General features: G+C 46.6%; 1 protein-coding gene across 1 annotated transcript in view; it reads right to left on the reverse strand.

The window, feature by feature from the left end:
- The window catches only part of LOC119100411 (acetylcholine receptor subunit alpha-L1), a 73380-nt gene extending 53715 nt beyond the window's left edge, over positions 1-19665 (reverse strand). Inside the window, exon 1 of the mRNA XM_037223508.1 lies at positions 19553-19665. Within this exon, the coding sequence (XP_037079403.1) occupies positions 19553-19619 (67 nt within the window). The 5' untranslated portion in view covers positions 19620-19665. The remainder of the gene's footprint in view (positions 1-19552) is intronic.
- Between the last annotated feature and the right edge of the window lie 8335 nt (positions 19666-28000).

Here is a 28000-nt window from a genome sequence, read left to right on the forward strand (position 1 = left end):
ATTCAGAATTTTGACAGTGCTTTTAGCCCGCGGGACGGCGTGGGCTCAAATGACGTCAGGCATTACACATCAGAGCCTGCCCGCGAACTCTTACAGTCGAGCCGGCCCGCGGGCCCTGACAACCCAGCAGACCCACGGGTCCTGACAGTTGGACCGACCGCGGGTCCTGACAGTCGAGCGAGCCCGCGGGTCCTGACAGTGGAGCCGACCCACGGACCCTGACAGTCGAGCCGACCCACGGACCCTGACAGTCGAGCCGGCCCGCGGGTCCTGACAGGCGCAGCCTCATGGCCAAACGCCGTCCACCCGACCTGGCCGCCTCGGCTGCTCTAACGCGGGGCCGAGGTCACCATTGCGGCCGACAGCAGAGGTCAGTCACGTGACGGCGTCACTCGCCGTCCGATGGAAGGGGCAAACTAAAGGGGTGAGCGGGCCGACCCGCCCGTGCGGCGGCGGGACAGCCCATCCATGGGCCGGTGACCGGGCGCCGCGGCCGGGGAGCACGGGCCACCAGCTCGGCCTGACGCATCGCACTCTCGTCTCTATGGCAAGCTTATGCGGTGGCAGCGGCGGCAGCAGCGGGGAGCATCATTAGTGTTTGTGGTAGGAGATCAGAAGAAGAATTAGCCGCGATTTATTCATGCTAATGGATGGGACACTTAACCGTGAGATCTCGGTCACATGCTCCGCGCTGTATAGCATCTGGACCGCGCACTCATTAGCTAATCGGTGTTTTGTCAAGGTTTCTTTCTTTTTTTTGACAGCAGAGTATACATCTCCAACACACAATAAGATACCGAGAGATGTATGTTGCCTTCAGTAATTACTTATTGTCTCCTCCAGCGTGAAAGTGCTTTCCATAATATTTATCCATATATATATATATATATATATATATATATATATATATATATGCATATTTATTTATCTATATCGCTTCCTCACTGAGAAGTGACTCATATCAACATATGCTGATCAGCTTATAAAACTTATATTATTCGCGGCGCGTTTCACAGCACAACGGCTGCATCATCAGGCAAAAGAACAGACACGTTCAGTGTAAACCATAATTGCTTTAAAGGAACGTTTTTTTAAAACAACGTATAAAGACTCAAGTGTGCATTCATTTACAAAGAACTCCTTAGTTTTGGCTTCTAGTTTCGGTGTCTTGGGCAGGACATACTGCTCGCTTGGTTTGATAATCATAGAGTCTTTATGCATTTTTAAGAAACGTCCAGCACTAAATAAGATGACTTCCTCATGTTCATTACAAATCATGATAACTTGAAATAGGTTTTCAGAATTGGAAATTGGTCATGTGCCATTGCGTCTGCGTGTGTGACATTTTCAAATTGTCTGTGCGTGTTTAAACCATTATGATTTACACTAGACGTGTGCGTTCTTTTGCCTGATGATGCAGCCGTTGTTCTGCGAAACTCATCGCATCGCATCGCTGACTTGGTAAGATTACAGCATATTGAGCATGAGTGTGCAACATACTACACTGGCAAAGCAAAATGGGCAATAAAAGAAAATGAATGAATTTGCACACTTCAACAAACAATCTTTAAGTGCGGCGATGATGGCAAGGACATAGAATGACGTTTTGAATTTCTACTCATGTCGCAGAATGTTTGCTCTTGTTAATTATTTCATCTGTACTTCCTCAGTTTTTACATGCTGACTTCAATAAAAACACAGCGTATGGATATTTCGGAACATTTAATTGGTTCCAATAACACATAACGCATAACGAACAAAACGTTGTGTTCGTTTGCTGCTTGGAGACTTCAACTTCAATGACTTCAATAAAAACACAGCGTATGACTATCTCTGAGCGTTTCATTGGTTCCAATAACACATAACGCATAATGAACAAAGCATTATGTTCGTTTGCTGCTTGGAGACCATCAACGTTGATGCTGATATTGGGTCACTACACCCGATTGCTGTCTTTGACCAGCTGTTTCCACGTGGGGTGCGGATCTTGTTCTGTAATTACCATGGACTATTTCAGGAAACCACCCATCGTATGCTGGTTTTCATGTCATCGTGAATATCATGGTAAATGTCTTTTTGCTAAGTACATTGAGCCAGCAGTTTTTGGTGCGTTTAACCATATTCATCCGTGCCCGCAAACAAAAAGGGAGAAAAACGATAATATAACAACATGAACTCCACCCGGCACATCACTTTGTTGGCTGTTGTAATGACAAGAGAACAACATATTTCTTCACTCATGGCTTAAATCTTAGCTGTATATCACTCCATCTACACCTCTCCAGAACTTCACCTGCAGAGTTGTAAAAAAGCAGTGTGCAACTATGCGCTGGATATTTAAGTGGCACAAGCGAGACATAAAATGTACGAAACAACACGTTTTGTTTCTTCATTGTTTACAGGCCATCGATGGCGTATATTCATAAACAACTACAACTTCTGATTGTCTTTTATGCGAAAATGTTCCGAGCCGAGCCACAATGCCATGCAATATTTTGTGAAAACAAGCAACCATATCATGAATATGACTGTCTTAACATTTTGAAAGCCTTCCTTTGCAATAAACGTACGGTGTGCAAAATCCAACAATCAGCCAAAAGGCCCATAAACTTCACAATGGTGAAGGTCGTCTTGCGTGCGCTAGAATCGTTCAAGGTCCGAGAAATACTGTGCGAGGTGCGAGGTCTGTGCGAGGTGTGACATAAGGGGACAATAAGAGGAACAACATTCCAGTGCTGGTCTTAAATGTTGACTACGTAATTTGGATTCGAAAATAAATGCAATTTACTTGCACATAAAATCTTGTTGATGATGTAGGTTCCGCCCTCCCCCCAGTGCTAAGTTAGTGGTAGGTCCTGAGAGTTCACCAGGTCATATTCTTGAAACATGTTCCAAAAGTTCGACATTCAATTCAAGTTGAACCCAAATTTCGCGTGTTTCAAGCGTCAGAATACATAGCGTTAGACCTGGCTTACATCTAACCTCTGTTCTGCATGCCAATTTTCACAAGCATCTCGATCTCGTAGAGAAAACACATCGTTATCGGTGCATCCCCCTGAAATATAAACCGGTCGAACACCGCAACGCTATTACTTGGGCAGGGGGCCGTTCAACAAAATCCTGACCATTATTTTAAGCCCTGCTCGATCCTTTGCGCACTTTTATGCCCAACCGACCCTAAAGGACCTATATTCTAGAGCCCCCTCCCCAGATCACACAAGTTATGTGTGCAGTCTCCAGCCCTGACGGTATGGCACGACGGAAGCTGTTCACCGATGGCGGAGGTCAGCGCAACACTCCAACGCACAGCATTGCGAAGTGATGTCACATTGTCGACAAAATGCACCGCAGGCGCTATGCTGACTTTCGGGTGGTGTCCTGGAGCTCACTGTGCCCTCTAGTTATGGCCAGAACATAAACTGCTTATGCTCTAACCTTTTAACAGGCGAAGCATCCAGTGTGGAATATATATATATATATAATATATATATATATATATTATTATATATATATGATATATATATATATCTATACATATATCTATATATCTATATATATATATATATACATACACATATATCTATCTATATATATATGCATATATATATACACACGTATATACATATATATATATATATATTATTAAAACAATATCTATATATCTATATATCTATATATCATGTATATATATCTATATATCTATGTATCTATATATATATATATTATATATATCACATATATCTATCTATCTATCTATATATATAATATATATATATATTTTATATATATATATATATATATATGTATATATATATATATATATATATATATATATATATATATATATATATATATATATATATATATACATGCACGCGTGTGCATGTCCGCTAGCTTGCGCGTGTGCGTGCGCGTTTGCGCGTATGTGCGTGTGTACTAAGCGGTCCCGAAACCGGTATTAACTTGGGTTTAATATTCCTATATCGTCTAGTGATTTGGATTAATTCACAAGCATGCGATATTTTGAACGACCGAACTCATATTGTTCGTGTTAAACGAAAAATAATAAAGGGAAGATATCCTGCAGTTTAGCGTAGTCCGCTGATCTATCTTTGTGTTATCAGCAAAGTTGTCGTGTCGCATGTCGCATGCATATGGTGTTATCGTGTCGCATGTCGCAGGGCATGCTGATGTTTGTTTTTGCCGTTCGTGTATTGGATCACATGAGTGATATGATTAGCATCAGGTCCAATCATGGCGCTCAACCTTTGCTTCCACTCAGAAATGCTACTTGTGGTAGCTTCGGACACCTCCTCCCATGCGGAGTGACTTTTTCAGCTCGAGAGGACTATCATGAGGTTACTCCCGCTGGAATATGAAGCCAGCTGTCTAAAAACCCGCAGGTCTGGAGCAGCTTCTCTTCCACGAAGCGAGGGCACACAGGCGAGTCGGCGTTTGCGTTTTAAATCCCCACATGAAAGACTGCAGTTGCTCCCTTTGAGGTTGACCGCAACTTTATTTAACAATTTCGATTTTTCGTGATACATTTAGCTCGTCAGATGTTCGCTCTTCTTTCTGCTGTCGTTGATGCATTTGTTCTGAACGCTCAGCGACACCTCAAGCGTGAGATCTCTCTCATCGATGGAGGTCCCGCCCCCGACTTATTCGCTGCCAATCTTCTGGCTTAGGGCCCCGTCTCAGGGCTTCCGCTTCTGACATGCGGCGTCACACATCGGTGGAATGGCAAGTAGCTTGAATGCGTTCATCTTCTTGGACTTGATGTTCCACTGAATGATCGATCTGGGGACGCCTAGTGACCAGGCAGTCTTACGCTGCTACGGCTCCTATGAGCACGCCAGTTCCTCCTGTTGGCCCATCTGGTCTTCCGACAAGGCTGTTCTGGGGCGTTCTCTCGGGGCCTTCTGGTACAAGAACTAGTCTCCTAAAGTTTCAGGAACCAGTCTCCTGAAATTTCGGGACGTTCGGCTAATGGACTGCCCTATCCATTTCGACCTCGAGAACGCATCAGTAGGCTGAGTTCCCCGCCGCCCCTTTTGCTCGCAGCAGGCTTTAATAATGTAGGGCATTCCTTACGCGGAAACCAGCTTTGCGCATTTTAGCAGACACTGAGTGTAGTCAGTAGTTTGTGAAACAGAAACAGCGAGATACGTGCTAAATTGCCGTTTACCTCCCTAACAAGTCGTTTTTTTCCCGCCAAAACTTCTGTGAGCGGCATGAATTGAGGTGGTGACGAGGAAAGTAATTGAGCACTTAAAACATTTTTTTACGTTGTTCGAAGTTGAAAACGTTTTCCGAAACAGTGTGTTTCAAAGTGCATGTTTTCATTTGGTCATAATGACTTGAAAGTATACATTTTACAATAAAAAACATACGTGCCGAGAGGAAATATCCTTCATTCCCAATAATATTGGTTTTATTCCACAAGTATCGGGGTGATTGGCCCAAATATCTGAGCGGGGATGAAGGTCAGTGCTGGAACAGGCCACCCTCTTCTCCGTGTCTCTGGCTTCAAATGTATTAAATGACTGGCCTGCCAAGGCTTATTTTGAGTTATGATGTAGACGGTCATGCCATGCACTTTTGGTTTGCATAGTGACTTACATTTTACAAGAGATCTCGTTACTTGCGCTGAATTATTAAACAACGTTTTGACCCTAAAATGTGCACAATCGAAGGCAAGTGTATTTTCGGCACATCTAAGGATATTTTCGCTATAGCTGTGCTGTACTCCGTGGTTCCCCATTAGTGCCACAGCAAAAACTTCTACCGACAACTGTGCTGCAACATTCCTTCCACTGCCAGTACATAGTAACGAAATTGGTGCTATGTGAGAAAACTTAAACGGCAAAAATAGATACCCTTCATTTCTTGTACAGCAAAGACTTATGACAAAGACAAAGACAGTCACTACTTATGCGCGACGTCACTTGCACCATAAAAACTTACACGCGATATTATTGCCACTGCTTCACGACAAAGCTTATATTTCGAAAATTCTACCCGATATAACTTCCACTGCATAAACTTATGCCGTCATGGCTTCTACGCGACATTCTTCCTCTCCTGCAAATAGATGTAAAGGACATTAGTGTTACGCCACAAACCTTATCCGTCAAAAACTTATACTAATCGTCATCAGTATCATACTAAAGAAACAGTGTGTGTGTGTGTGTGTGTGTGTGTGTGTGTGTGTGTGTGTGTGTGTGTGGTGTGTGTGTGTGTGTGTGTGTGTGGTGTGTGTGTGTGTGTGTGTGTGTGTGTGTGTGTGTGTGTGTGTGTGTGTGTGTGTGTGTGTGTGTGTGTGTCCGTCATTTCATTGGGAACATCTGGAAGTTCAACGGTGAGGAATTTCTCCATGGAATTCTCACACGACCGAGGCCTGCCGGCACAGATTATCTGAGTGACGTCAAAATTCCGCATTTCGCAAAAATGAGCGCGTGCTGATTGAAAAAGAGCGCAAAAATCCCATAGGGTAAGCACAGGCGACGCCAATTTAAAGACGACCGGCCGACGGCCCGACACCCTTCGCTTCCCGGAGCCATATCTCGATAACCAAGGGTCGCAGCGACATGAAACTTGCACAGTGCGATAGAACATTCAATGGGCCACTGCACTGGTGTGCACTGCACGTGCACACGTGTTTAAAAATGAAACCGACCGTTTTTGAGGTTTTTTTACGTTTGCCGTTATATCTCGGCAGGTAAAGCAGGTAGAGGCCTAAATTTGGTTTCCCAGCATTCACAATTAAAGCGGCTTCACTTTAGGTTGCATTGTGAGTTTGTGCATCCCACCGTGGCGCTGTAAATTGCAATATGATTTGCAATGGGCCGAGTTTAAAAAATTGGCCCCGAATACAAGCCGCTACCGTCAAAACTTTGCGTGATTTAGCGTTGAAAACTACATCAACGTGTTGACTGATTCATACTGTCTCTTATGCACCCGTTTGTTGCTCACATTTTAGCAAATGTCGCTCGCAAATGAGCCTAGACTAAGGGGTTGCATGATGGCTTTGTCGCCGCGACGACGGCGAGTTGCTGCCCCGGCTCCCGTCGTACACCTTGCGCATTAAAGGTCGAAATGGCCGTTCGCGCAGCTGACTTTCGACTTTGTTCATCTCACCGACCTTTCTACGAAAAAACGAGCATTCTGTGTCGTCAGGCTATCCGGCTAAAGTCCGTGTCTGAGGGCTCGTGGGGGCGGTACAGACCGGCGGGGGGTTGGTCGGTGGCGCGCTGCGCGTAGCGGTCGCCGTGTTCACAGTGCGCGTACAGGCGTGGATTTCGTTTCCCAACTGCGCAATAAATTCCAGGGCAAATTGTAAGATACCAAGTTTTGAAAATGTGCGCCGAATATTTGAATGGACGGCATTTGCAATGCATTCTGATTGCGGCTTTTCCGGCGCGACGGAACGGCGCCGCCCCGTGTCTCGGCCGACGCCGGAGGTTGCTTCAAGGTTAAAGCCTCCGACCGATTATGCCACTTCGCACCAAAATCTCGACAACGGTGGGTCGCAGCGACACGGAAATGGCACGAAAATGTGTACGGTGCGAAATGGTCCGGTCACACGCATCACATGGCACGGGCTGACAGATGGATTTTGCTCTATTCCACAGGTTGGCGCGTTTTGTACCACATTTTGGCACCTATGGCACGGGCACATCCGAGATTGGCGCGCTTCGATGAAGAATGGAAGGCGCGAGATGATAATGTGTGGTGACACGTGCCACATGCCATGACGCCCACGTGTTTAGCTATGGATTTACATGGCATGGATTAAACTACGGGTTAGATGGCAACTACGGCACGTTTTTTCTCTTTTGGGGACTTACACCTTTTTGCGATATCTCAGAAGCCAGGAAATAAAGTACGTCAAGACTGGCATGCTTCGATGGGCGATCCAACGGGCAATCACTCAAACGTGTACGGTGTCATCCTGCACGTGTCATGTAACGCGTGCACATTAGCCCTGAAGATCTGTTTTGCCGATTTCATCCATTTTTACGTTTTACGAGGGACTTCCAGTCTAATGGAACGTAGTAACTCGAGTTTCGCATGCTGCGAAGGGTCGTTGAACGGGAAATCCCCTGGTGTCACAAGTGCGGGGTGGCACGTTACATGTGTCGGACACACACGAGCCAGGGAGATGGCTTTTGCTCTTTTCCGCGGGTTTACACGCTTTGTGCCGCATCTCGGCACCCAGGACACGGAGCCACCGGGGAGTGGCATGCATTGATAAGAAACCGAACAGACAATGACGTTGCATGAATGATCATGTAGCACGTGTTGCGTGTAACGCATGCACAAGCCAGCAAGATAGATTTGGCTGTTACCGGCCGTTCTTCACATTTGACGCCAGATCTCGGCAACCAGGGCACCTAAAACCGCGACGATGGATGGTTTTTACACAGGATCATGGATTTTGCTCTATTTCACAGCTGTACACGTTTTGTGTCACATCTCTGCGTCCAGGCACGGGGCGCTCTCGGGAATAGCATGCATTGATGGGAAATCGAACGGACAATCACGTGATATAGATTGTAGCGTCACGTTTGCGCGAGCCAGGACAATTGATGTTGCATCCACCGTCGGTTTTTTCACTGTCCAATACAAAACAATGCTGTTGGACACAACGGCATTGCGTGCTGCCGTCGTTCAAAGGCGGACAATTGATGCAAGGCGCAAGAATCACCGGTCATGTCTCATGATCAATCACCGGTCCCATGCAAAAGGTTTGTCTGTGCCGCAGAGGGCGCAGGCGAAATGCGCTCCCTCTCGCCGACGGCCGCCAGCACCGCACGGCCTGCGGCCGAGTCTTTCACGTTGTGCGCCATATCTCGGCAACCAGGGCACCTAGAACCATCAGTCAAACTGCAAAAAATAGATGATTAAATTTTCTACGTTTTTTTACTGAGCGCAGCGAAGTAAGCGTGCAAACGTTTGTTTCTTCTACAGCAAAGACATAGCACGACATTACTGCTACATTGTGTAGCACTCATGTCGGGCATGAGTTTTCGCACTGAGTAGAAGTAATGTCACGTAGTAGTAAGTAGTAACTATATACCATTTTGCAGTAGAAATCCTTACGGGTATAAGTTTTTTTAAGCATAAGATTTGTTATGCTGCACTAATGTTACGTATGATGTTTCGTAGAAGAAAAATGCCGCGTATAAGTAAGGACTGCATAATTTTTTTCAGTAAAAGTAATGACGGATATAAGCTTTTCAAGTATGAGTATAGTTGTGTAGCACTGATGTCGCGTATAAGTTTTTGTAGTAGAAATAATGTCGTGTGTAAGTAATGACTATGAGTTGTTGCAGTAGACGGAATGACGGGCATTGTTTGTGAAATATAAGCAATGCCATGTATAAGTAGAGCCTGTGTAAGTTTTTGTAGCAGAAGTAATGCCGCGTATAGCTAATGCTGTAGCAGTCGTGTCGGCAGGAGTTTTTGCCGTAGCACTTATGCCGTGACACCGTAATCCACGACGTCACGGTCGACAAAAAAAACGCAGATGTGGCAATTTTATGACTTGTTGACACGTGCTCGGATGGTGAGGACAAGTTAGCCCTCTTCGAAGGTTTTCAAGAATGGTTTCCGAACAGCACGGCGTAGCCGCGCCAAATGCTGCATAGCTATAGGCAATTGAACATTAGATCGTTTGGCATGATAAATTTGGACGCACCTTGTAAGGTCGCTGACCTACGGCAGGTCAAATTCAGGCCACGGATTCCGTGAAGACAATTTCTAGGGAATCGTCCAGTCTGACGCAGCAACGGAGTGTTACACGAAGTAACACATTTTTGAGATATTTTCTTAAGCAACACAACAGTTGAATGAACAAAGTCCATTGACCTAAGATGAGTTTTGAACGTCAAACCTAGGTAAACAGCAATTTGTTTTATTACTCAGGGGCTTGCCGTGTGAGGTAGTTTCTGGTGCTGATTTTAAATTTACTGACAACGGGAATTGCATTATGCATGTTCCACAGCCTTCTCAAGGATTAGAAGAGGTCAATGGCCTAAAATTATCCAGTTGAACGTTTTGTACTTAGTAACATACTACCTAGCGTAACATTTGCCGCTTATTCAAATGCAAAAATCAATCAGTCTTGCATGATTTTGGTTACCATGACATTCCAAAGGTCCAAAAAGGTCACTGACCTCAAATGAGCATGTGACGTTTTGTTTACAGCAGGTGTCTGGGTTCTGAGGGCACCATGACCCGGAAACTTAAAACTTTGACCTAAGTGAGTTCAGGTACAGACCAACACTCCCCACAAATTTGGTGTCTCTAGCTCTCTTATTTCCTGAGATCTCAGGGAGTCAAACTGACCTACCACCCGAGCGAAAGATATCTAACGCATAGCTGTTCACCTCGTCAGGGAAAAATAATGTGCGCAAAAAACATGGTAGGTCCATTACCTTTAACCAGTCCAATATATACATACATCATTTAAAGAGAAGTGAACAGCTCGTTACGCACTTTGTCCTGTTCTGAGGTCAAGACGCGGAACTTGGAGTTTTCCAGGGATTTTGTACATTTCCATACGCTTTTGGCATGGTTACGGCTTGGTGGGCTTCTTTTGGAAGGTGTACAAGTCTGCGTTATGCGCAAAAGTATATCGTCATATTTATATTTGGACAATGCCGTAGGTTAATGAAAGCATAGAAGCCCTGACCCTGGTTCTGTTCCAATGTTGACGAAACTTGGTAGGTAAACAAGTTTGTTTTTGTTGCTCAAGTACAACCTCTTGGCAGGCGATAAATGGAAAATATAAACTTTGCCAGAGTTAGCCGTTGCCTTCAGTTAGGCCTTTGCATTAAGTTGGCCTTAAACTTGGCCTTTGCATCACGGTAGGTTCAACGGCATGTAAGTTTTACCGCTTCAGATCATTTAGATACAGGCTGTAGATAGCTAAAGACAGGCCGGCAGCGAGACCTGGCAAATACCTGAGGCCATAATGACGTGACCGTTGTTTGGATTAGTCTAAGATTGATAGACCAGCCTTTAGGAAGCGTGCTTCATCAATCAGTTTCTATATTTTTTATAAACATCGAGGTGCAATTTTATATTTTGAGTAGTGCCCCATAGATTAAATATCTCATATAAGATGCTCACAAGCTTATTTGTACCCTGAGATGACATCTGCGGAGTGCGCTAGAGATCGCTTTGTTCGCACTTTTTCGTCGCCCGACTCAATTTTTCAACTAAAAAAAAACCCTCAAAATTCTCAGAGCCGTCAGGGCTCTTAACGTTGCATAGAGAGGCCTTTGAGGAAGCTTTGACCTAACTTGGCTACATACGGCACATGCACAGGTTAACCTTTGCTTGGCTGCATTCGTGATTATACGACTAAAATGCGTGCAATTTAGTCTGGAAGTTTGGAATGGATGGATCGCTGTGACCAGAACCCATAAATGCAGTGGTTGTTGCGGGAGCCCTGAATTCTATCTTCGGTTGGTGAAATTCCAGGTGAACGGCAGAACATGGCGGCAAAAGCTTAACATGTCGCAATGCTCGGCACGGCCACCCGGCCCATTCCCTGACGTCACCTGACCTATAAGGCTTTTCGCAGGCTTTTCCAAGCAAGAACAAATGTCTGAGAAAATCACCGCTTGCACAGCTCGACTGCCGCGTTGCGCCACTCTTGGTACCCAGCCAATGGCCACAGCTGATGGGAAACAAGATGCATCGTTATTTGTATAGCCCAACGCCTCGTTCCCGACCTTTTTGAAATTCGAATCCCATCTGACATTAACATAGCCTTTTTTCATGACGTCAAAAGGAGGCTTCGAACATCTTATATATATTTTTTGGATTTTGTCGAAAAAGTCTTCGTAATCCGGCACAGTTCTTCGAGTTTTGTCGAGGGATCCTTTGGAATCTAGCTTTTATGTTAGCAGATCAGAGACACGTCTGCCCTGAACTTGAAAATAACTGTAAATTCCCTTTTGACCAGGCACTTTCGGATCAAAGTAACATTCTTTTTTCACGCGAAGAGCGAGAGCAACAATTTTGTATTACACTGAGCATGCAATGCGCTAGCCAGTTAGGTGATGCTCTCATGCATTACATGAGAAGTAATGGCCTGCGGCCGGTGGCAGCAGGAAACAGCAGGAAATTGGTATAAACTAGCAGGTTTCGAAAGCAGCATTATCTTTATCATTCGCGTGGCTTCAAACATTTTTTAAAAAAATATTTGATCCGAACCCTTTGAATGGATGGATTTCAGGGATCAGAGCTCACGCTAAGCAGTGCTTGTTGTGCGAGCCTTGACCCCTACCACCCGATCGCGCAATTCCATGTCAACGGCAGAATTTAGTGGAGAAACTAACGTGCCGCAATGCTCGGCACGGTTCGTCCTGCCCTCTGACGTCAACTGACCTTCAGCGCAACCGCTGCCACCGGCCGCAGGCCATACCTGTCAAGGGCAAATAGCGGGCGTCCTAAAGCAACTCGAACCCACCTCGCCACGGGTGGGTGGATCAGGCTTTTAATCAAGATCAGGATGAAGACAGGCGTTCTAACCAACTGAGCCACTGGGACGGACAAATGTGGCACAGACCAGAAGCGGATTCGTCTGGTTTAATTTAGGATCCATTTTAAGAGACTTTCGTATCTTTGAACTACAAATGAGAAGAAACGCCAAGGTTTAAAAGTTCGAAAATATGATGTTTAACCCACTGCGATACTCAGCAGTTCGTTGACGGCGCCTACAATACTGCAGTACACCTGGTTTCGCATACGAACTACAATGCACATGGCATTGCTTAGTCACCTCACGCCTCCTTTGCTGCGCAGCTCCATTTCAGTGCGGTTCATGCACATATCATCTCGGATCTGGGGCCGGGCCCGTCCGGTGTCCGTTGATTTTCCAACTCCACAGGCCCGGCCCTAACCAGTTCACGTCCCAGCCCATGTCCCATCCAGCCGGCCACCGGCAACCCTGGTCCGTGCCGAACACTACCCAACATGTCCCGTCACCAGCCCGTGTCCCATCCGGCCGACCACGGCCAACTCTGGCCCGTGCCGAACACTACCCAACATATCCCATCTCCAGCCCATGTCCCACCCAGCCGACCACGGCCAACTCTGGCCCGTGTCGAACACTACCCAACATGTCCCGTCACCAGCCCGTGTCCCACCCGGCCGGCCACGGGCAACCCTGGTCCGTGCCGAACACTACCCAACGTGTCCCGTCATCAGCCCACGTCCCATCCGGCCGACCACGGCCAACTCTGGCCCGTGTCGAACACTACCCAGCATGTCCTAAATGTACAACATTCAGAAGAGGCGCTCAGATTTAAGCGTTCTGCTTATGCGCCAATCCACTTATCATATTATGTACTGCTTAATGTCCGTAATCGAAAATAAACATCAAATCAAATCAATGTCCCGTCACCAGCCCGCGTCCCACCCGGCCGGCCACTGCCAACTCTGGCCAGTGCCGAACACTACCCAACACCGATCGGCCCTGCGATCCGGAGGACCTCAGGGGCCTCCACCGTCTCTGAGGTCCAGTGGGGTAGACGGAGGGGGAGCAGGCTGCCTGGCCCGCCCTGCCGCCCCTGCTGGTAAGAGGGGCGGCGAAGGAAGCCAGGCGGGCTGCTCCCCCTCCGCATCGTTGTCCCGCCCGCGCTTTTACAGCATTATCTTGGACTAAAAATTCCAGTTACGGTGAAAATTTGTAGAAGAACGTTGGTCCTAACTCCCTCAATTCAAGTGGGATCTTTTTCCTTTTGGTAAAGGTGTTTTTCCTTGTCCATAGTAACTTTGTTTAGTTTGCAACTCGGCACAGATCCATGGGTCGAGACGAGTGCCGGTAGCACTGGTATCATGACAAGATTTAAGTCGGTCTGGATGGCGACCGCAGCCAAAGGATTAAATATATTGCATTATATATGATATATGCATATATATATATATATATATATATATATATATATATATATATATATATGATGCTCTTATATACTTGAACCATTTGAGTTGTTTGAGACCCATCATGAATGTTAAGTTGTTTATGGCTTTGTTGTTGACCTGATCCGTTTACTGTTAGCCCTTAAGTGTTGCATAGAAAAAAGTGAGTTAGCAGGTCCATTTTTTTTTCAGTTCCATGGAGAACCCAATCCCACTGTCACTGGTACTTCGCAGCCTTTAGTTTTTCGCAAATAAGCTGGTTCATACGCTGCAATTTTATACTCGCTCACGACGCTACCTTCTTTTCTACACTTACATGACCGTTCCACTCTTGCAGCTCGTGCAACTTTGAACCTAGTTCACGTTTTCCCCGCTTCGCAGCATGCTGCGGCAAACCTGAGTATCTGGCTATTGCACGATCTTCGCGAGATTACATCGGGAGTTCAGAGCTGGGCTCTCGTCTACCGAGGCAGACTAATTTGGCGAGAAACAACTATAACAGCGCGGGCACTCGAGCCTACACGGCATTCAGATGGCTGATGATCAATGATGAAGGATGAATCTTGTTGAACAGTAATGAAGGTAATTAAAGGTACGTAGATTATCGACCAGCTCCATAACTACCTTACTTATCTCACGGCAATGGCTACACACACTGGAGCAAACCACACGTGGACTAGCAAGCCTATTTTTCCTATAAGGGAACTAACGTTGATATTCTCCAAAGTGGCGAAGAGTGTTACATAGTGGACGACGCTGCGTGAAGCGCCAACAGTCTGTTCGGGGACGCCATTAATATTACGGGTGTCTTCGGTTAACGGAAATACCTCTACGAGAAGTACAAAATGCCCCGCATCACAATCCATATCGTAGACATCTGCAATAAAGTCAACGTTCATACTGGTAAAAGCTGCCTGCCTTCTAGAGGTCATGCCGGGTCTGATGAGCCTATGGATACCAATATTACAATGGGTACCCGCGGGCTCGGTCAGGTACATATTTCGAAACAAATTATGAGTTTGGGTACAGGTCGGATACAAACTGGTTAGGACATTTGCGAAAGGACAGGTAAAGGGCCTACGCAGCGGTAGGCAATGTCACAGCTCGCGCTTCTTTAAGTCACAACTAGATTGGGGTTAATCCATCGGTTTCCGTGAATGAACATTGCGAACATTCTGGCCATGAAACGTTCCGCGAGTGAACAGTCTGAACATAATGTGCATAGACATTTCCATCGTTTTACAATTATCAACAAAAATAGTTAGTATGAACCGGAAATTACACCTTTTGAGACTACGAATAACCACACGCGCCCGCCGCTTAAATTTTGAAACCCTCCCCGCGTCACAAGAAACGCTCCTCAAACAGCCCGCACAAGCTCGCCAACTTTATTTGCCATTCCGGGTGCTCACACATACAGTTTTAGTACAAAAACGGGGCGCTGTATAAGGCGCAGAGCTTATGGACAATTTTTGAGTACACTTCCGCGATATACCTAGATATGAAAGCAAAACTGAGCTTGAACGACCCTTTAACCAGACATGCTGCTAACTGGAGGGACTGAGCATGTAAACACTGGTGACCAAATAAGTTTCCCAAGTGGCCGCCTTGAAGAATGGCGTGAACACTTTGACACGTGCTGGAAGTTGATATAACCAAGAAGGGCTTCATTGTTGTGTTTCGGGGGATGGGATCGGAGCTCCCAACCCATTCCCCGAACACAATCAGTCAACACCATAATCAAACATAAACATAATCAATTCAGTATACCAGGAGACAGCAGTTCAACGTAACAAAAAATGAAATTGATGACACTGGGAAAGACTCGAGGTTTCGAAACAGAGCTCATAGTCAAATTCCTAGACAGAAATTAGTTACACCGCAAAAAGATGTGTTTGTTCCATTCCGTGACGCCCTGTCTGTGGCATCGACCGGACTAACGGTCAGGTAACGTCAGGGATAGGGGAGGACTATGTCAAACATTCCGTGACGCCCTGTCTGTGGCATCGACCGGACTAACGGTCAGGTAACGTCAGGGATAGGGGAGGACTATGTCAAACATTAACGCACGTGAGGCCTTCGTCGCAAAACTCTGCTGTTGACCAGGATTTTACGATCTAGTCGGCGCTCCACGAAGAAAAACATTGTTTAGCGTGTGTGCTCATCCCAGAAATACATCCAAACAAACGTTCGGAATAAGACTTGAAGAAACTTATGTCCACCGCAATCAAACTTTGTTACAACTCGGCGCACGCCAGCGTCACTAAGAAAGCAGTCTTTGTATCACAACTGGGGAGAGCGGAGCGCCTATCTTCCGATACCCAATCGTGTAAACGTGGACGTGCCGAACCATTTTCTTTCTTACTTCTTTTCGGTGAGAACGGATAAACTGAGCAAGGCGCGGGATCGCCAGATTGTGCTACATGCTCTCGGTTTAGCAATGCATCAAACTCGCAAAGGTGTGGAAAAGCAGAATAAACAGACTGTGTCTCTGTGAACCACCGTCTACGCATGGCAGCCAGGGTAAAATTCAACGTACGTTTTACTCGGCGCAACGCAATTGAATTTCTAGCACAAACAAGACTGCAGTGACATTCGAATGCCTATTCAATCATTCAATTGCAAAATACAAAAAACAATGACAGTCATCAGTCATCTTACGTTCCTTAAGCCATGACTTACCATAAAATGCCCCTGACGAAGAGAACGAGCATGTTGTCAACACCACCTCTAAGAGCCACATCACTGCCGCTCTGATACCATACTGAGCGGCCCTGAGGTGACTTCACGGGATCGATCGGAACAAGGAGTGGCTCCGGTGGGACGGGATAACACCGCACATGGCACAGCCTCACTGTTTCCGTTCGAGAAGGATCCCACTGGAATGCACGCAAGCTTAAGACTGGCCTGGGCTTCTCACTTGCCTGACCTGTCGCCCTCGACTTTATGCAGTCGGGTAACCCTAAGTTCTTCTTCAGACTCAGGATGGGCCGCATCGCCGCGGACAATCGACCGGACAATCAGCTGCCTGCAGAGGGTTCAGCTGTTGCCGCGTCCTGGGCCCCCAGGGTGCCGTCTGGAGCACCTTTTGCTGTCCCGAGGTGGCGGCTGTGGAATTACTGATGACTGCGGCTGTCGCTGGGCGTGTTTTGTGCATTCAGCTGTCACTCGAATGCCGCCAGTCACGATCGTGCGACAAATACACTTAGCCTGTTGGGACAAACATAGATAAGCTTTTATCTGGGCTACCTATACTTATGAATCCAGCCGCATGTTGCAGTAAATTGTTCTTTATCCCAAACCACGCTATTGTGTGAAAAGCTTGTAAAACATTTGCAGACTGACTTAACACAGGAATGAGTTGGTATGGCAAAACGTTTAGATACCTTCAGTGTGTTATCTAGTATAAAATGAGCATTGTATCGGCAGCGACGTGTCTAGAAATCGATTGCACCAATAGTTACGAATATTGTTCTTCACTTCTTTGGCACAGTACTCCTCTTTTGCTCATATGCATTCAATGGGGGAGCTCAGTTGAGTATTTATGGGGAGGGCTCAAGTCAACATTGGGAGGTGAGGGGGGAACAGCTCAGGACCCCCCCGAAAGTGTATAAGATAACGCCCGTGTTCAGAGGCCTAAAAACCTTGATCTCCAATTGCATTTTTCATGGCTAACCTTAAGCTATCTTGTTAACTAAAACTGGACGAATATTACTTATCTAAACATCTAGAGCGTTGATTCAATTCAAAGGATTTCTGAGGGACCTAGGCATACAATGGTTTTTTTCCCGACACTAGACACTCCTTGTCCAAGAAAAGTCCTCACGGTTCTTCTGAAGGATCTTCAAAATAATATAATAATCATGCCTCAACAGAAAAGATATTAGCAGTCATATCTAATTTTACCTGAAGAAAACATGACTGAAATTAACGTAACCTCGATGCACGTTAGTACTTTTTAGTCACATATATATACACACATGATTTTTGTAACCAAAAATTTACGAACCAAGGCCCAAAGGTATAAGGTACTTTAAATAGGCCAAATTGTCAATTTCAGAAAGAAATAATGACACATACACTGACAAAAACATATGGCTGGGCACATCTATATACAACATTAACCATAACCAATAGACAACACAGTGACAAGCTTACCAACGGCATAGATACCACCAACATCTACTGCAGTTACATTCAGGTGTCTGGTGCCATTTCAGCAGGCACCTGAATGATGGCTGCTCATCAATTTCAACTTGACTACACATACAACTCAAGCAACATGGCGCACGAGATAGTTTCTATGCCACGTAAAGGTCACACATGGGTATGAACGGCGTATTCGTCCTGTGTTTCCAGATGCGTAGTTGTACCCGTCAGGAAAGCGCCTACCATTGTGTGTTCTCATGGCCTGCAATGACTGGTGAAAGGCATGCAGTATCCGGGGGCGTAGTTTCGTAAAATAAGTTTGGTGTTGGCTGAGCAGGGAAAATAAGTAATCCTACCCCAAAATGCTCAAAAAGGACGACGTCTTCCTGTCTTTGGCCAACCTCTCAAAGCTCGGAGCGAGAGCTCTTCCCCTGTTCCCGCAACGTAACAGGAAGTTACACCACTGGAAGTTCTATCACCACTTTTCGTTATATCCTGTATGGTTCTTGCTCTTGTGTAAGGATTCCGTTCTCTCAGAATGCATCGCAAGTAATGATGCATGGTTGTGAAAAGAACAGCTTTAAGCCAAGGCAGCCCGCCCTTGATGCTGCAACATACCTTATTTGTTTATAAATTGACGTGCATTGCAGATCTGAAAAAAACGAAATTGAACAAAGATCCCTATTTTATCATTGTTGTGGAACACTGAGCTTTCTTTCAACAACTGCTACCAGCAATTGCTAGGTAATTAGGTCTACATTTGTACTGAGTTAAAAGATGAGTTAGTGCCTTGTACTCATAAAATACACTCAACGCTCGCCTTGCAACCAGCAACACCCGCCGGAGGCCATTTTAGGCCCGCGCGTTGCCGGCCTGTGGGTGGCAGTCCTAGTTCAAAAGTGACACTTTTAGCTTAAATGCAAACTTCCCTGAAATTCTTCTATGGGTGGAGTCAAAGTGTAAGAAAACAAAGATGGGTTAGTGGCAAGTGGATACGACTGGTAAACATGGGGGAAGCTATGTATGAGCACAGGCAAATGGGCAGCAACTGAGTGTGGACGGCCATGAAATAAAGCCGATCTTAGGCTATGCGCTTATGATTGATTTGGCGAGAATGAAATCTGTCGAAATCCAACTGCTACCCTTGGGTAGCAGTTGGATTTGGTAAAGGCAATCTTACCGACTGAGGCATCTACCGTCTGACATATGTGTGAAATCGACAGATTTCATTCTCGCCAAATCAATCATAAGCGCATTAGCCTAAGATCGGCTTTATTTCATGGCCGTCCAACCCATCAGTTATCTTAAATTGGCTTAATACTTACCATATGCCTGCCGTGCGCCCAGAGCTGTTCGGAATGCAATCGCGGAGCTGACCTGATTTGTTCCGCACACCCGCAGGCCCCACAGCCAGCCGGCGACCATAGCTGAACTAAACAAGTTAAGGCCTGGCGTCACTCACCATTAGCCGGCAGATTCCAGGAAAGCAGCAGCAGGACAAGCCGCGCCGACACCAGCGCGAGCGGCATGGCGACTGGCACCTCTTCGCCTCCCGTGACAGTCTCCGACGGCGCGTCCCGCCGGCACCTGCCCCACTACTACTGGCTCACGGCGGCACGGCGTCGCCACGCGCGGCCGACATCACCGACCTCAGCCCCGACCTTCGGCGCCGGCGGTCGTCGACGGGCGACGGCGGGGGCGGCAGCGCGGCGGCGCCGCTCGCGGGCCAGCTCGTGGCGCGGGCCTCCACGCCGCTGCGTGACGCGACGGCGGCGGGCGGAGCGGGCGGCCGTCGCCGGCGGGCTGTTATCGACACCCCCGGGCGTCGGCGCCGACACTGACGGCCGGCCGGCCAGCCGTCGCCGCCGTGCGGCCCGCCCCGTCGGCACCGGCGCGCCGCCCGCCCGACACGGCGGCCGATCGCGGCGGGTTGGGAACGGCGGCGGCGGCGGGGTGTCGTCGACGGGCGATCCGAGCGAGATTTAAGTTTTGGGGAAGGTTTTGCACGGATTTGTAGCCATCGTTTATAACCAGTGATGAATGAAGTGGCTGTATGTGGAAATTAATAAACGTTTCACCCGTACTTGACCAGACATTACAATTTTTGGCACATGACGAATGGAATCATAGCGTTCGCACATATGGGAGCTACGTCTTCACCGAAGTGATAAGCCTCTTAACATAACTATTTTAAATGAGGCATGATTGCGGCTATCCTCGGCCCTTTCCCACAATCCACTGCTCTGTGCTGTTCCAACAGTGAAGTGCGACGATGTGCACGCGGGTCACTTCGCGAAGTTTTCCAGAAGCCCCACACGCAGCCGAGCGCAGCTGTCTTAGGTGCTGAGTAACCAGAGGGTGGCAATGCATTACGCTGCATGGATAACTGTAGCTCACCACACACACACAAGGGTATGACTCACAGTTTCTGGTACTGCAAGAGCATATTTAGCTGGGCTTCAATATGTATTACGTGTTTTTGTAGCACAGCAGCTTAGTTGAATCACGTGGCGCTTTCAGTTTCGATGGGCAACGATAGGCCAGGTCTCGCCCCCGTCGTTTTGCGCCTGTCATGTCCAAAGGAGGGATTTTTTCCGTTAGCAAATGGATTCTCCATCTGTCCGCTAAAATTGGCCTTCAAAACCAACGTGCATGAATAGTCAAGTTCACTGCCAGATACCGCAAGTAACGTTCAGCGGTCATTCGGACACAGCCCTGGTCTATGCATGTGACGAAAAGTTTAATTTCAATATTGCAGACAGGTTTGGATGAGATAACAGTGTCACAGAACCCTCTGCTGTATTTAAGTTTGCATCAGCGATCGAATGTAGGTATTCGATGATGTATAAATGTTTGATGCTACCACGGGCCTAGGGATTTGGGAAGGACATCATGCCGGTAATTTGGGCAACCACGTCTACTTAAAACGGTGCCGGCGCTCAGGCTCTCTGTAGCTCACTACATAGGCGTCCTGTTGGGAGACATCATTATCATACGCTCTGAAAATGTTATGATCTCGTTTTAGTCGTCTGAGAATGTTATACAACTGGGCTCCAAAGTGAGTAATTCGTTTCAAATGACTGAGCCAACAAAAACAAACGAATTTGCAGATCGATTCTTGGAAAGTTGCACGCCGACGTAATTTACCGTGTCCCTTCTGTTTTGCCACTAGTGTTCTCTCTTACACTGTAATGGCCTGTTCGTGCAGGCGTTTTAAGCGTTAAGCAGAAAGCAAATCCTGTGCGCAGCTGCAATACCTGTCGAAGACGAAAAATATGACGCATTCAGCAAACGTACGGGGTCGTCAACTGCACAGCTTATAGCGGGGCTATTCTTGGCGCTTGTCGGACACGCTGGAGAAACTTCCGTTTAAGCAGAATTTTACACTTTTCAAGGTTTTGACCTCAGCATGGGCTCAGCGGGAGACGAGCCCCCTCCCCCATCCACGGCGAAAGTTCACCATGGCGGCGCTGCAGTCCATGATGTTATAGATGAAGACGAAGCGTGAAATGACGCATTTCATGCGTTAAATTTATTGGGAAACTTAGGGTGACGGCAACTTAATTTATTGTCTTCAATTCTTTGTGAGAATTAAATCATGGCGCACATCTACTATGCCTAGCTCGTAACTTTTGCACTCCGGGTATTTACAAACCTGACATTATCTGTTTCTCACAAGGTACGTGGGCAAATCAAAGGCTGTCAATAGCACTGTTTCAGATATGCCGTATCTAACCTCTTAGATACGATTGGGTGGAAGCGTTTAACTTGTGTTGTGATTAGACATGTTCCTATGTCGCAGTTTACTAATTCCTAAATGAGCCTGAACTTAAATCACTTCAATGTCACACGGCCAGGGCATATGCACCTTCCTTGGATAACTCAAAGTTTTGGTGCTGGGTGGTGGTCTTACCCAGGTAATCTCCTTTAATCAATAATAAATCTGACCAGTGCCGTTCAGGAGTGTAGGGTGTTATAGAGTACGATTGCACACTACTGATTGGTGGTTTTCTTTTGGAAGTAATATTGCACCCGCCAGAACGTTTTTACAGCTCAAAAGCTGAAAACAAAATAATGAGTCGCACAGGCATATGACAATCTGTTTACCACTTTGCACCGACGTGCTTTTTGCCTAAGTGTGTTTCATATAGCCCGAGGTTTAAATTACATCACATCGACGCTCGTCAACTTTGACCGAGCACACGCCCCAACGACCGAGGCGGAAAGCCGGAAACGAAGATGGAACGCACCAACCAGTAACTGGCGCGGTCGAAGTGCCAATTTCGACGCTCCAAGGGTGATGGAGCTTAGTTAAGATAACAGCACAGGATTATCACGTCTCTGCGATAACGAGAATGACGCAAACGCACGCGAAACGACAAATTCAACGGAGGGAACGATGAGAAATGAAACGGCAAAGGTGAGAGAGATTGAGTTGCCGTAGCAAATGACCATTAACGCCAACAGTGCCCAATGAGGAGCCACTTTTAAACCGATTAAGTTAACATTTTATACCGATTACCGCCAGCGTCTTTACTAAGCGATTCTTCTTCTGATGCCCGAGCAATGGGTCAGCACTTCATTTTTGCACAGAGTTGCAACAAAAGGATTTCAACTTGTTTGATGACGTCATCACACAACTTAGTGTTAACGTTTTGAATGATTTAGTAGAATACCACACCTCAACAAAAACACAGTTCACTCCATGACTGCCAAGTCATCTGAGACCTTTTTGCAATACAAAATGGTTCTCCTGATGCCGGAGAAGCAGCTGATCACTTCTTGTTTGCATAATTTCAAACAACTGGCATTTTTTTTTTATTTTCTGAATATGCAATTTTTTGGAAATGCGTCATGTGGAGTGGGCCAACCTGGCGCCAAACAACCTTGCTGTTGATGACAGTAACTCAAAGCTCCTAGAAAAATCGCCTGGAGATGCAATGGCCTATAAGGCAGTGGACACTGTGCCGAAGCCAGGTGATAGTGCAGGCTACCCAGTGGACTTCCCCAACAGCCTGGGGCCATCACGACTGCAATCACGCAGCCTTGTGCTCAGGTAAGGCGCGCCCATCACGCCTCTAGGAAGACAGGATCCCAAAGTGTGCAACGGCACACGGCCGTCCATCGCGTAATGACACCAGGAGTACTACAGACGACCATCACAACAGTCAAGGCCCAGAAAGATAACTCATTCCTCCCAAGAATCCCGCCCATCCCATCTGGTATGCCCGTTATGGTAAACGGATCCGGTTTCCCGTTCGGCCGGGCCAAACCATGGCTAACAACGAGAGCCCAGACCAGTCTCTGGACGTAGTGGTTCTTAACCCGTCTGAGCCGGTGTCCTCCCACGCTTAGCTTGACGTGGCGAGATCAAGAATGGGGTAGAATCCCGACGCGACTCGGTAGCCAGCTTGCACTTGTCTACCTTCCTATTGCTTTGTGCATAACGTCGGTCACTCAAGCGCTCCATCCACCCGCTGCCAGGGCTGCCCGGCCGGGCAACGGTCCATAGTGCTGCACCTCAGGGCACGTGACCCCACAGAGAGGTCAGCTGGCCAAGCAGCGATTCAGTTGGGCGGGGCGGCCTGTTTATGACAGTAGCCCTGAATTGGCAATATGAGAGTGACATGTACCTTTTGCTGTTCGCATGTTATTATTTGCCCTGTGATGCTTTTAAATTGAACTTGTGGTGGTACCGTGTTTTAAAGAGACTGTATGAGCTACATTTCTCTCGGAAATTATTGTTTACAGGTTAGACGGCAGTTTAATTGAATCATATCCAACGATTAGGTGATTGGATAATATTAGGAGTACGACTACCTGCGATACAGGTCAGATTAATCGGTGATTTGGAAATTCATTCAGCAGTTTTAAATTGTTATTTTGCGGTACAACGTAGTGCATTACCGGACACCGCTGACACTCCAGCTCATCGTTCAATACATGCCAAGTATTTGGCCGTATTATCACAAGGTGGCTGACGTGGTGATGATGGACATTCATGGCTGGGAATTGTAATTATCCAACGCAATATTCACCACCTGCTTCCGGATGAGCTGTTTAGATCGAGCCGCCATACTGGTTAGCACAGAAAACAGCAAATTAATTTTACGTAATGTACATGTGTAACCAAAGCCGTCCCATTTTGGTCAAGCCAATTGAGGCGTCGTACGCTTCCATTGCCGACCTGAGTTACACGATTAAATGTATCGTAACTTATATGTAATGTGCACTCCCATGCCTTGGCGACATGACAAGCGGGGGTCCCATTGCCCCATTGCACCGACATATTTGAAGCCAAGTAAGCTTGTCAACACCGCTAGCTTGCATCCCCTCGTCTCAGGGACTAAATATGATTGAACATGCGCCATGAAGATTTAAACAAGCATTGCTTCGGATAGTAACGAGCCAAATAGGCGCGATGTTCCAGCCCGTTCGCTCGGACGAGACGACAGTCATCTTGGAAACTTGTTTTTAGCACAGCCTGTTCTGAAAGTCCAGCATGTAACTTCAGCAATGCCTCGTAACCGTACCACAGGCATGCAGTTTCGGCAAACCAGCTCGGGCTCAGTGCTTGTTCGATCAGTCGAAATGATTGTCCCCAAATATTGACTTGCCGCGGTCCCGTTGGTGACCTTTACACAAGACTTCATGATTACACCATCACACCATAATAGCAGAATGCAAAATGAAACGTCATAATTTGTGTTTTTCTTTTTACCTGCTTTCAGTTTGGCTCATTTGTACGCAAGGATAAATGTAAGAGAAATTTCAGTCACCGACACCATAGCTTATTTTTTCCTTGTAGTGGCTTTCACTCAGGATGTTTGGGCGCGAGGGTAGATGTAAGAAGCATTTCAATCAAAACGCTCCGTTTAAACGCACAACACGGAAACCCTAATTCGGTCCAAAAAGGTTTGTTCGCCCGTAACGATACCAGCCGGGTTACAGGTTTTCATCACGTGATGGCATTGGTTATCAAAGCATGTTGTCGACCAGTTCCATTCAAGAGGGTGCCATGTGGCAGAAATCTACAGATATAAGGCGAAACCGATGATGCCTGCCTTTATTTCCATGGGCAGAAAATAATACAAAACGTGTGTAGTCCTGAGAAAACCATTTCAAACTGCCTCTCGGGCCTAAAATCGCCCTCTTGATGAGCACACGTCCGAGAACAATTATGGGCAGCTTCGTGTCCCTGTTGATAACCCGGTGGCTACCTTTGTCTTTGTGAGCCCTCGGAATTTTCTTGCGATGGTATAACCGCAGCTGGCTGGGCGGGTGAGCCTGTTTCCAGTCGGTCCCCCTTGCCCGTATAAGGGTCTGAGAAGGTCCCTCTCTGACGACTCCAGGGAACTGCTACGCTGATTTTGAAAACGTAAATGGCGTTTGATTTCTGCCGGTGAGTTCTTCATTTCTGAAAATTATGATCTCAAGGGTTTTTATAAAGGGAAACAGGGGCAAAACCATAAACACCGGAAATGATCTTGATGCAACACAGTTGTCACGTTTGCGCACGGATTCACAGTTTCACGTTTGCGCACCAATTTCGACTCAACCAGGGCAGTCGATAGATCATTATCTAAAACATAACATGTCATGATGACATTTAAAGACAAAAATTATGGGTGTATTCAGGAAATGTAAAATAGGATGCTAACAGATGCGTTAAAATGGATTTTCGTTAGGTGCGTCCAGTCGTGTGGCGCCCCAGGCTACGCCCTCGTGACCTCGGCCGGGCCAATTGCCGCGGGCCACCACCGTCCGCCCCCTCCCCGTCAGGCGCGGGGGCGGACGGGACAAGACATTGCATCACACATAGTGCCTTCGACGAAAGGCAGCGAGTCTGTAACGAACTGAGAGCAGGCACGTTGGTGTCATCAGGCTCACAAACACGATAAGGAGGTGGTTACACACGTCACACTCGTTCATCTAGCCTTTCCGTTACTGACAACATAGGCCATTGACCGTGAATGATCTCATATGACCTTGCATCTTCTCATGCGACCTGTTGTAACCTCATTATACATAAGAATGATATCGCAGCATGCTTTCAGTAAAGCATTCGAATTTTTCGCCCAAAAGTACCTGATAAAATTCATCATTTTGGGCTCAGCATATGCTTTGCACAAAGTACCCGCAGAGGTAGTTCACGACCTTGGCCAAGGTCGTATGCTCTGTGGTTACATCATGGTTGCGCACGTGATTAAGTACTCTTTTCCCCACATAAAGACACTAAAAGTACATAAAAATACACAGAGTACTGCATTGCTTACGAAAAATAGCAGAATGATCTGATTTCCGGCCACTGACCACGCCTGTTTAAAAAACCCGAAAAACACAAACGGTAGGTACCATTACGTTTTACTACTATAGCACGTTTGAACAATGACAAATGACACGCACAAGTTTGTTGGTCAAAGTTTTTTTAGAGGTTTACCTCTTTGAGCTGACCAAGGTCAGTGAGCTTGGCAGATCAAAACTTCAAATTTGCAGAAAGCATGCAGAATTAATAGATAAACAGGCACTACAATTTATGCTGCTGTGAGCATTTTTTACCTGTGCGCGAAAACCGCGGGGAAGATCAACTCCCCGGACGGGCGTGGATTAATGACGGGTGTCACATGCGGGTCCAGTTTTCCAAAGGAAAGGAGGAGCACGTGATTGAAGCGCGGCCCATTGCGGCGGCCGTCAGCTGGCGGCCTGCTGGATGGTGGCCACAGTCCCTGGGTGCTGTGGCCTGACTTTTTCATTTTTTTAAATTCGCCTTTGACATAACTTTAACACACGCTCTGGTGGGGGTCAAACTGACCATCCCCCGAAGATTTTCCCGGAATGGTCTCCGAACGGCGCCGCGCAGCCGCACCAAATCTTGCATAGGTGTAGGCAGTTGAATAGCGGATCGTCTGACATCACAAATTTAGATGCACTTTGTAAGGTCGCTGACCTATGGCAGGTCAAAGTTCGGCCATGGTTTCAACAAAGACACGTTCTAGGGAATCGTTCAATCCGACCAAACAAAGAAGTGTTAGCCGAAGCCATACATCTCTGAGATGCTTTCTTAGACACCACAACAATTAAGTAAACAAATAGCATTGACTTAGGGTGAGGTATTAAGGCCAGACCAAGGTCAAAATCAACCTGTTTTATTACTCTCGGGCTGGCTGTATGGGCTGGTTTCTGGTGCTCATTTCGAATATATTGATAGCAGAAACCGCATTATACACTTTCCATGGACTTCTTATAGGTCAGAATATGTCACTGACCTAGAATGACCCAGGTCAACACTTTGTTTTTAGGAGCATACTGCCTAGCGTAATATTTGTCGCTTATCCAATCGCAAAACTCAAAAGAGTCTTAAATCATTTTGATCATCATAAACTTTAAAAGGCTTAACAAGGTCACCGACCTTATCTGAGCGTTTGCCATTTTGCTAAGAACAGTTGCCTAAGTTCTGGGGACCCTTTGTAGACCAATCTAGAATTCGACTTTGTTTGACCTTATCTCACCAAAAGGTCATGACCTAGGAACTTCAAACCTTGTCCTAAGTGAGTTCAGGCACAGGCCAACACACGCCCTGGGATTTGATCCTTTTAGCTCACTTGGTTCCCGAGATCTCAGGGGGTCAAATTGATCCCCTCTACCCGAGCGAAGGGTATCCAACCGGCTACCCGGGCACGTGTTGAAAGGTCAGACCAGGTCACTGACCTTAAATCAACGTGTGGCTTTTTTCGTAGAACAATGCATAGGTTCTAGGGGCCCTTTGTAGACCAATCTGAAATTTAATCTTGTTTGACCTTATTTGACCCAAAGTCTATAATCTTTGAACCTCAAGCTTGGACCTAAGAGAGTTCACGTACAGGTCAACACATCCTGTGAATTTGGTGTCTCTAGCTTTCTTAGTTCCCGA

Source organism: Pollicipes pollicipes, unplaced genomic scaffold, assembly GCF_011947565.3.
Source record: "Pollicipes pollicipes isolate AB1234 unplaced genomic scaffold, Ppol_2.1 Scaffold_4881;HRSCAF=5763_pilon_pilon_pilon, whole genome shotgun sequence".
Taxonomy (NCBI): domain Eukaryota; kingdom Metazoa; phylum Arthropoda; class Thecostraca; order Pollicipedomorpha; family Pollicipedidae; genus Pollicipes; species Pollicipes pollicipes.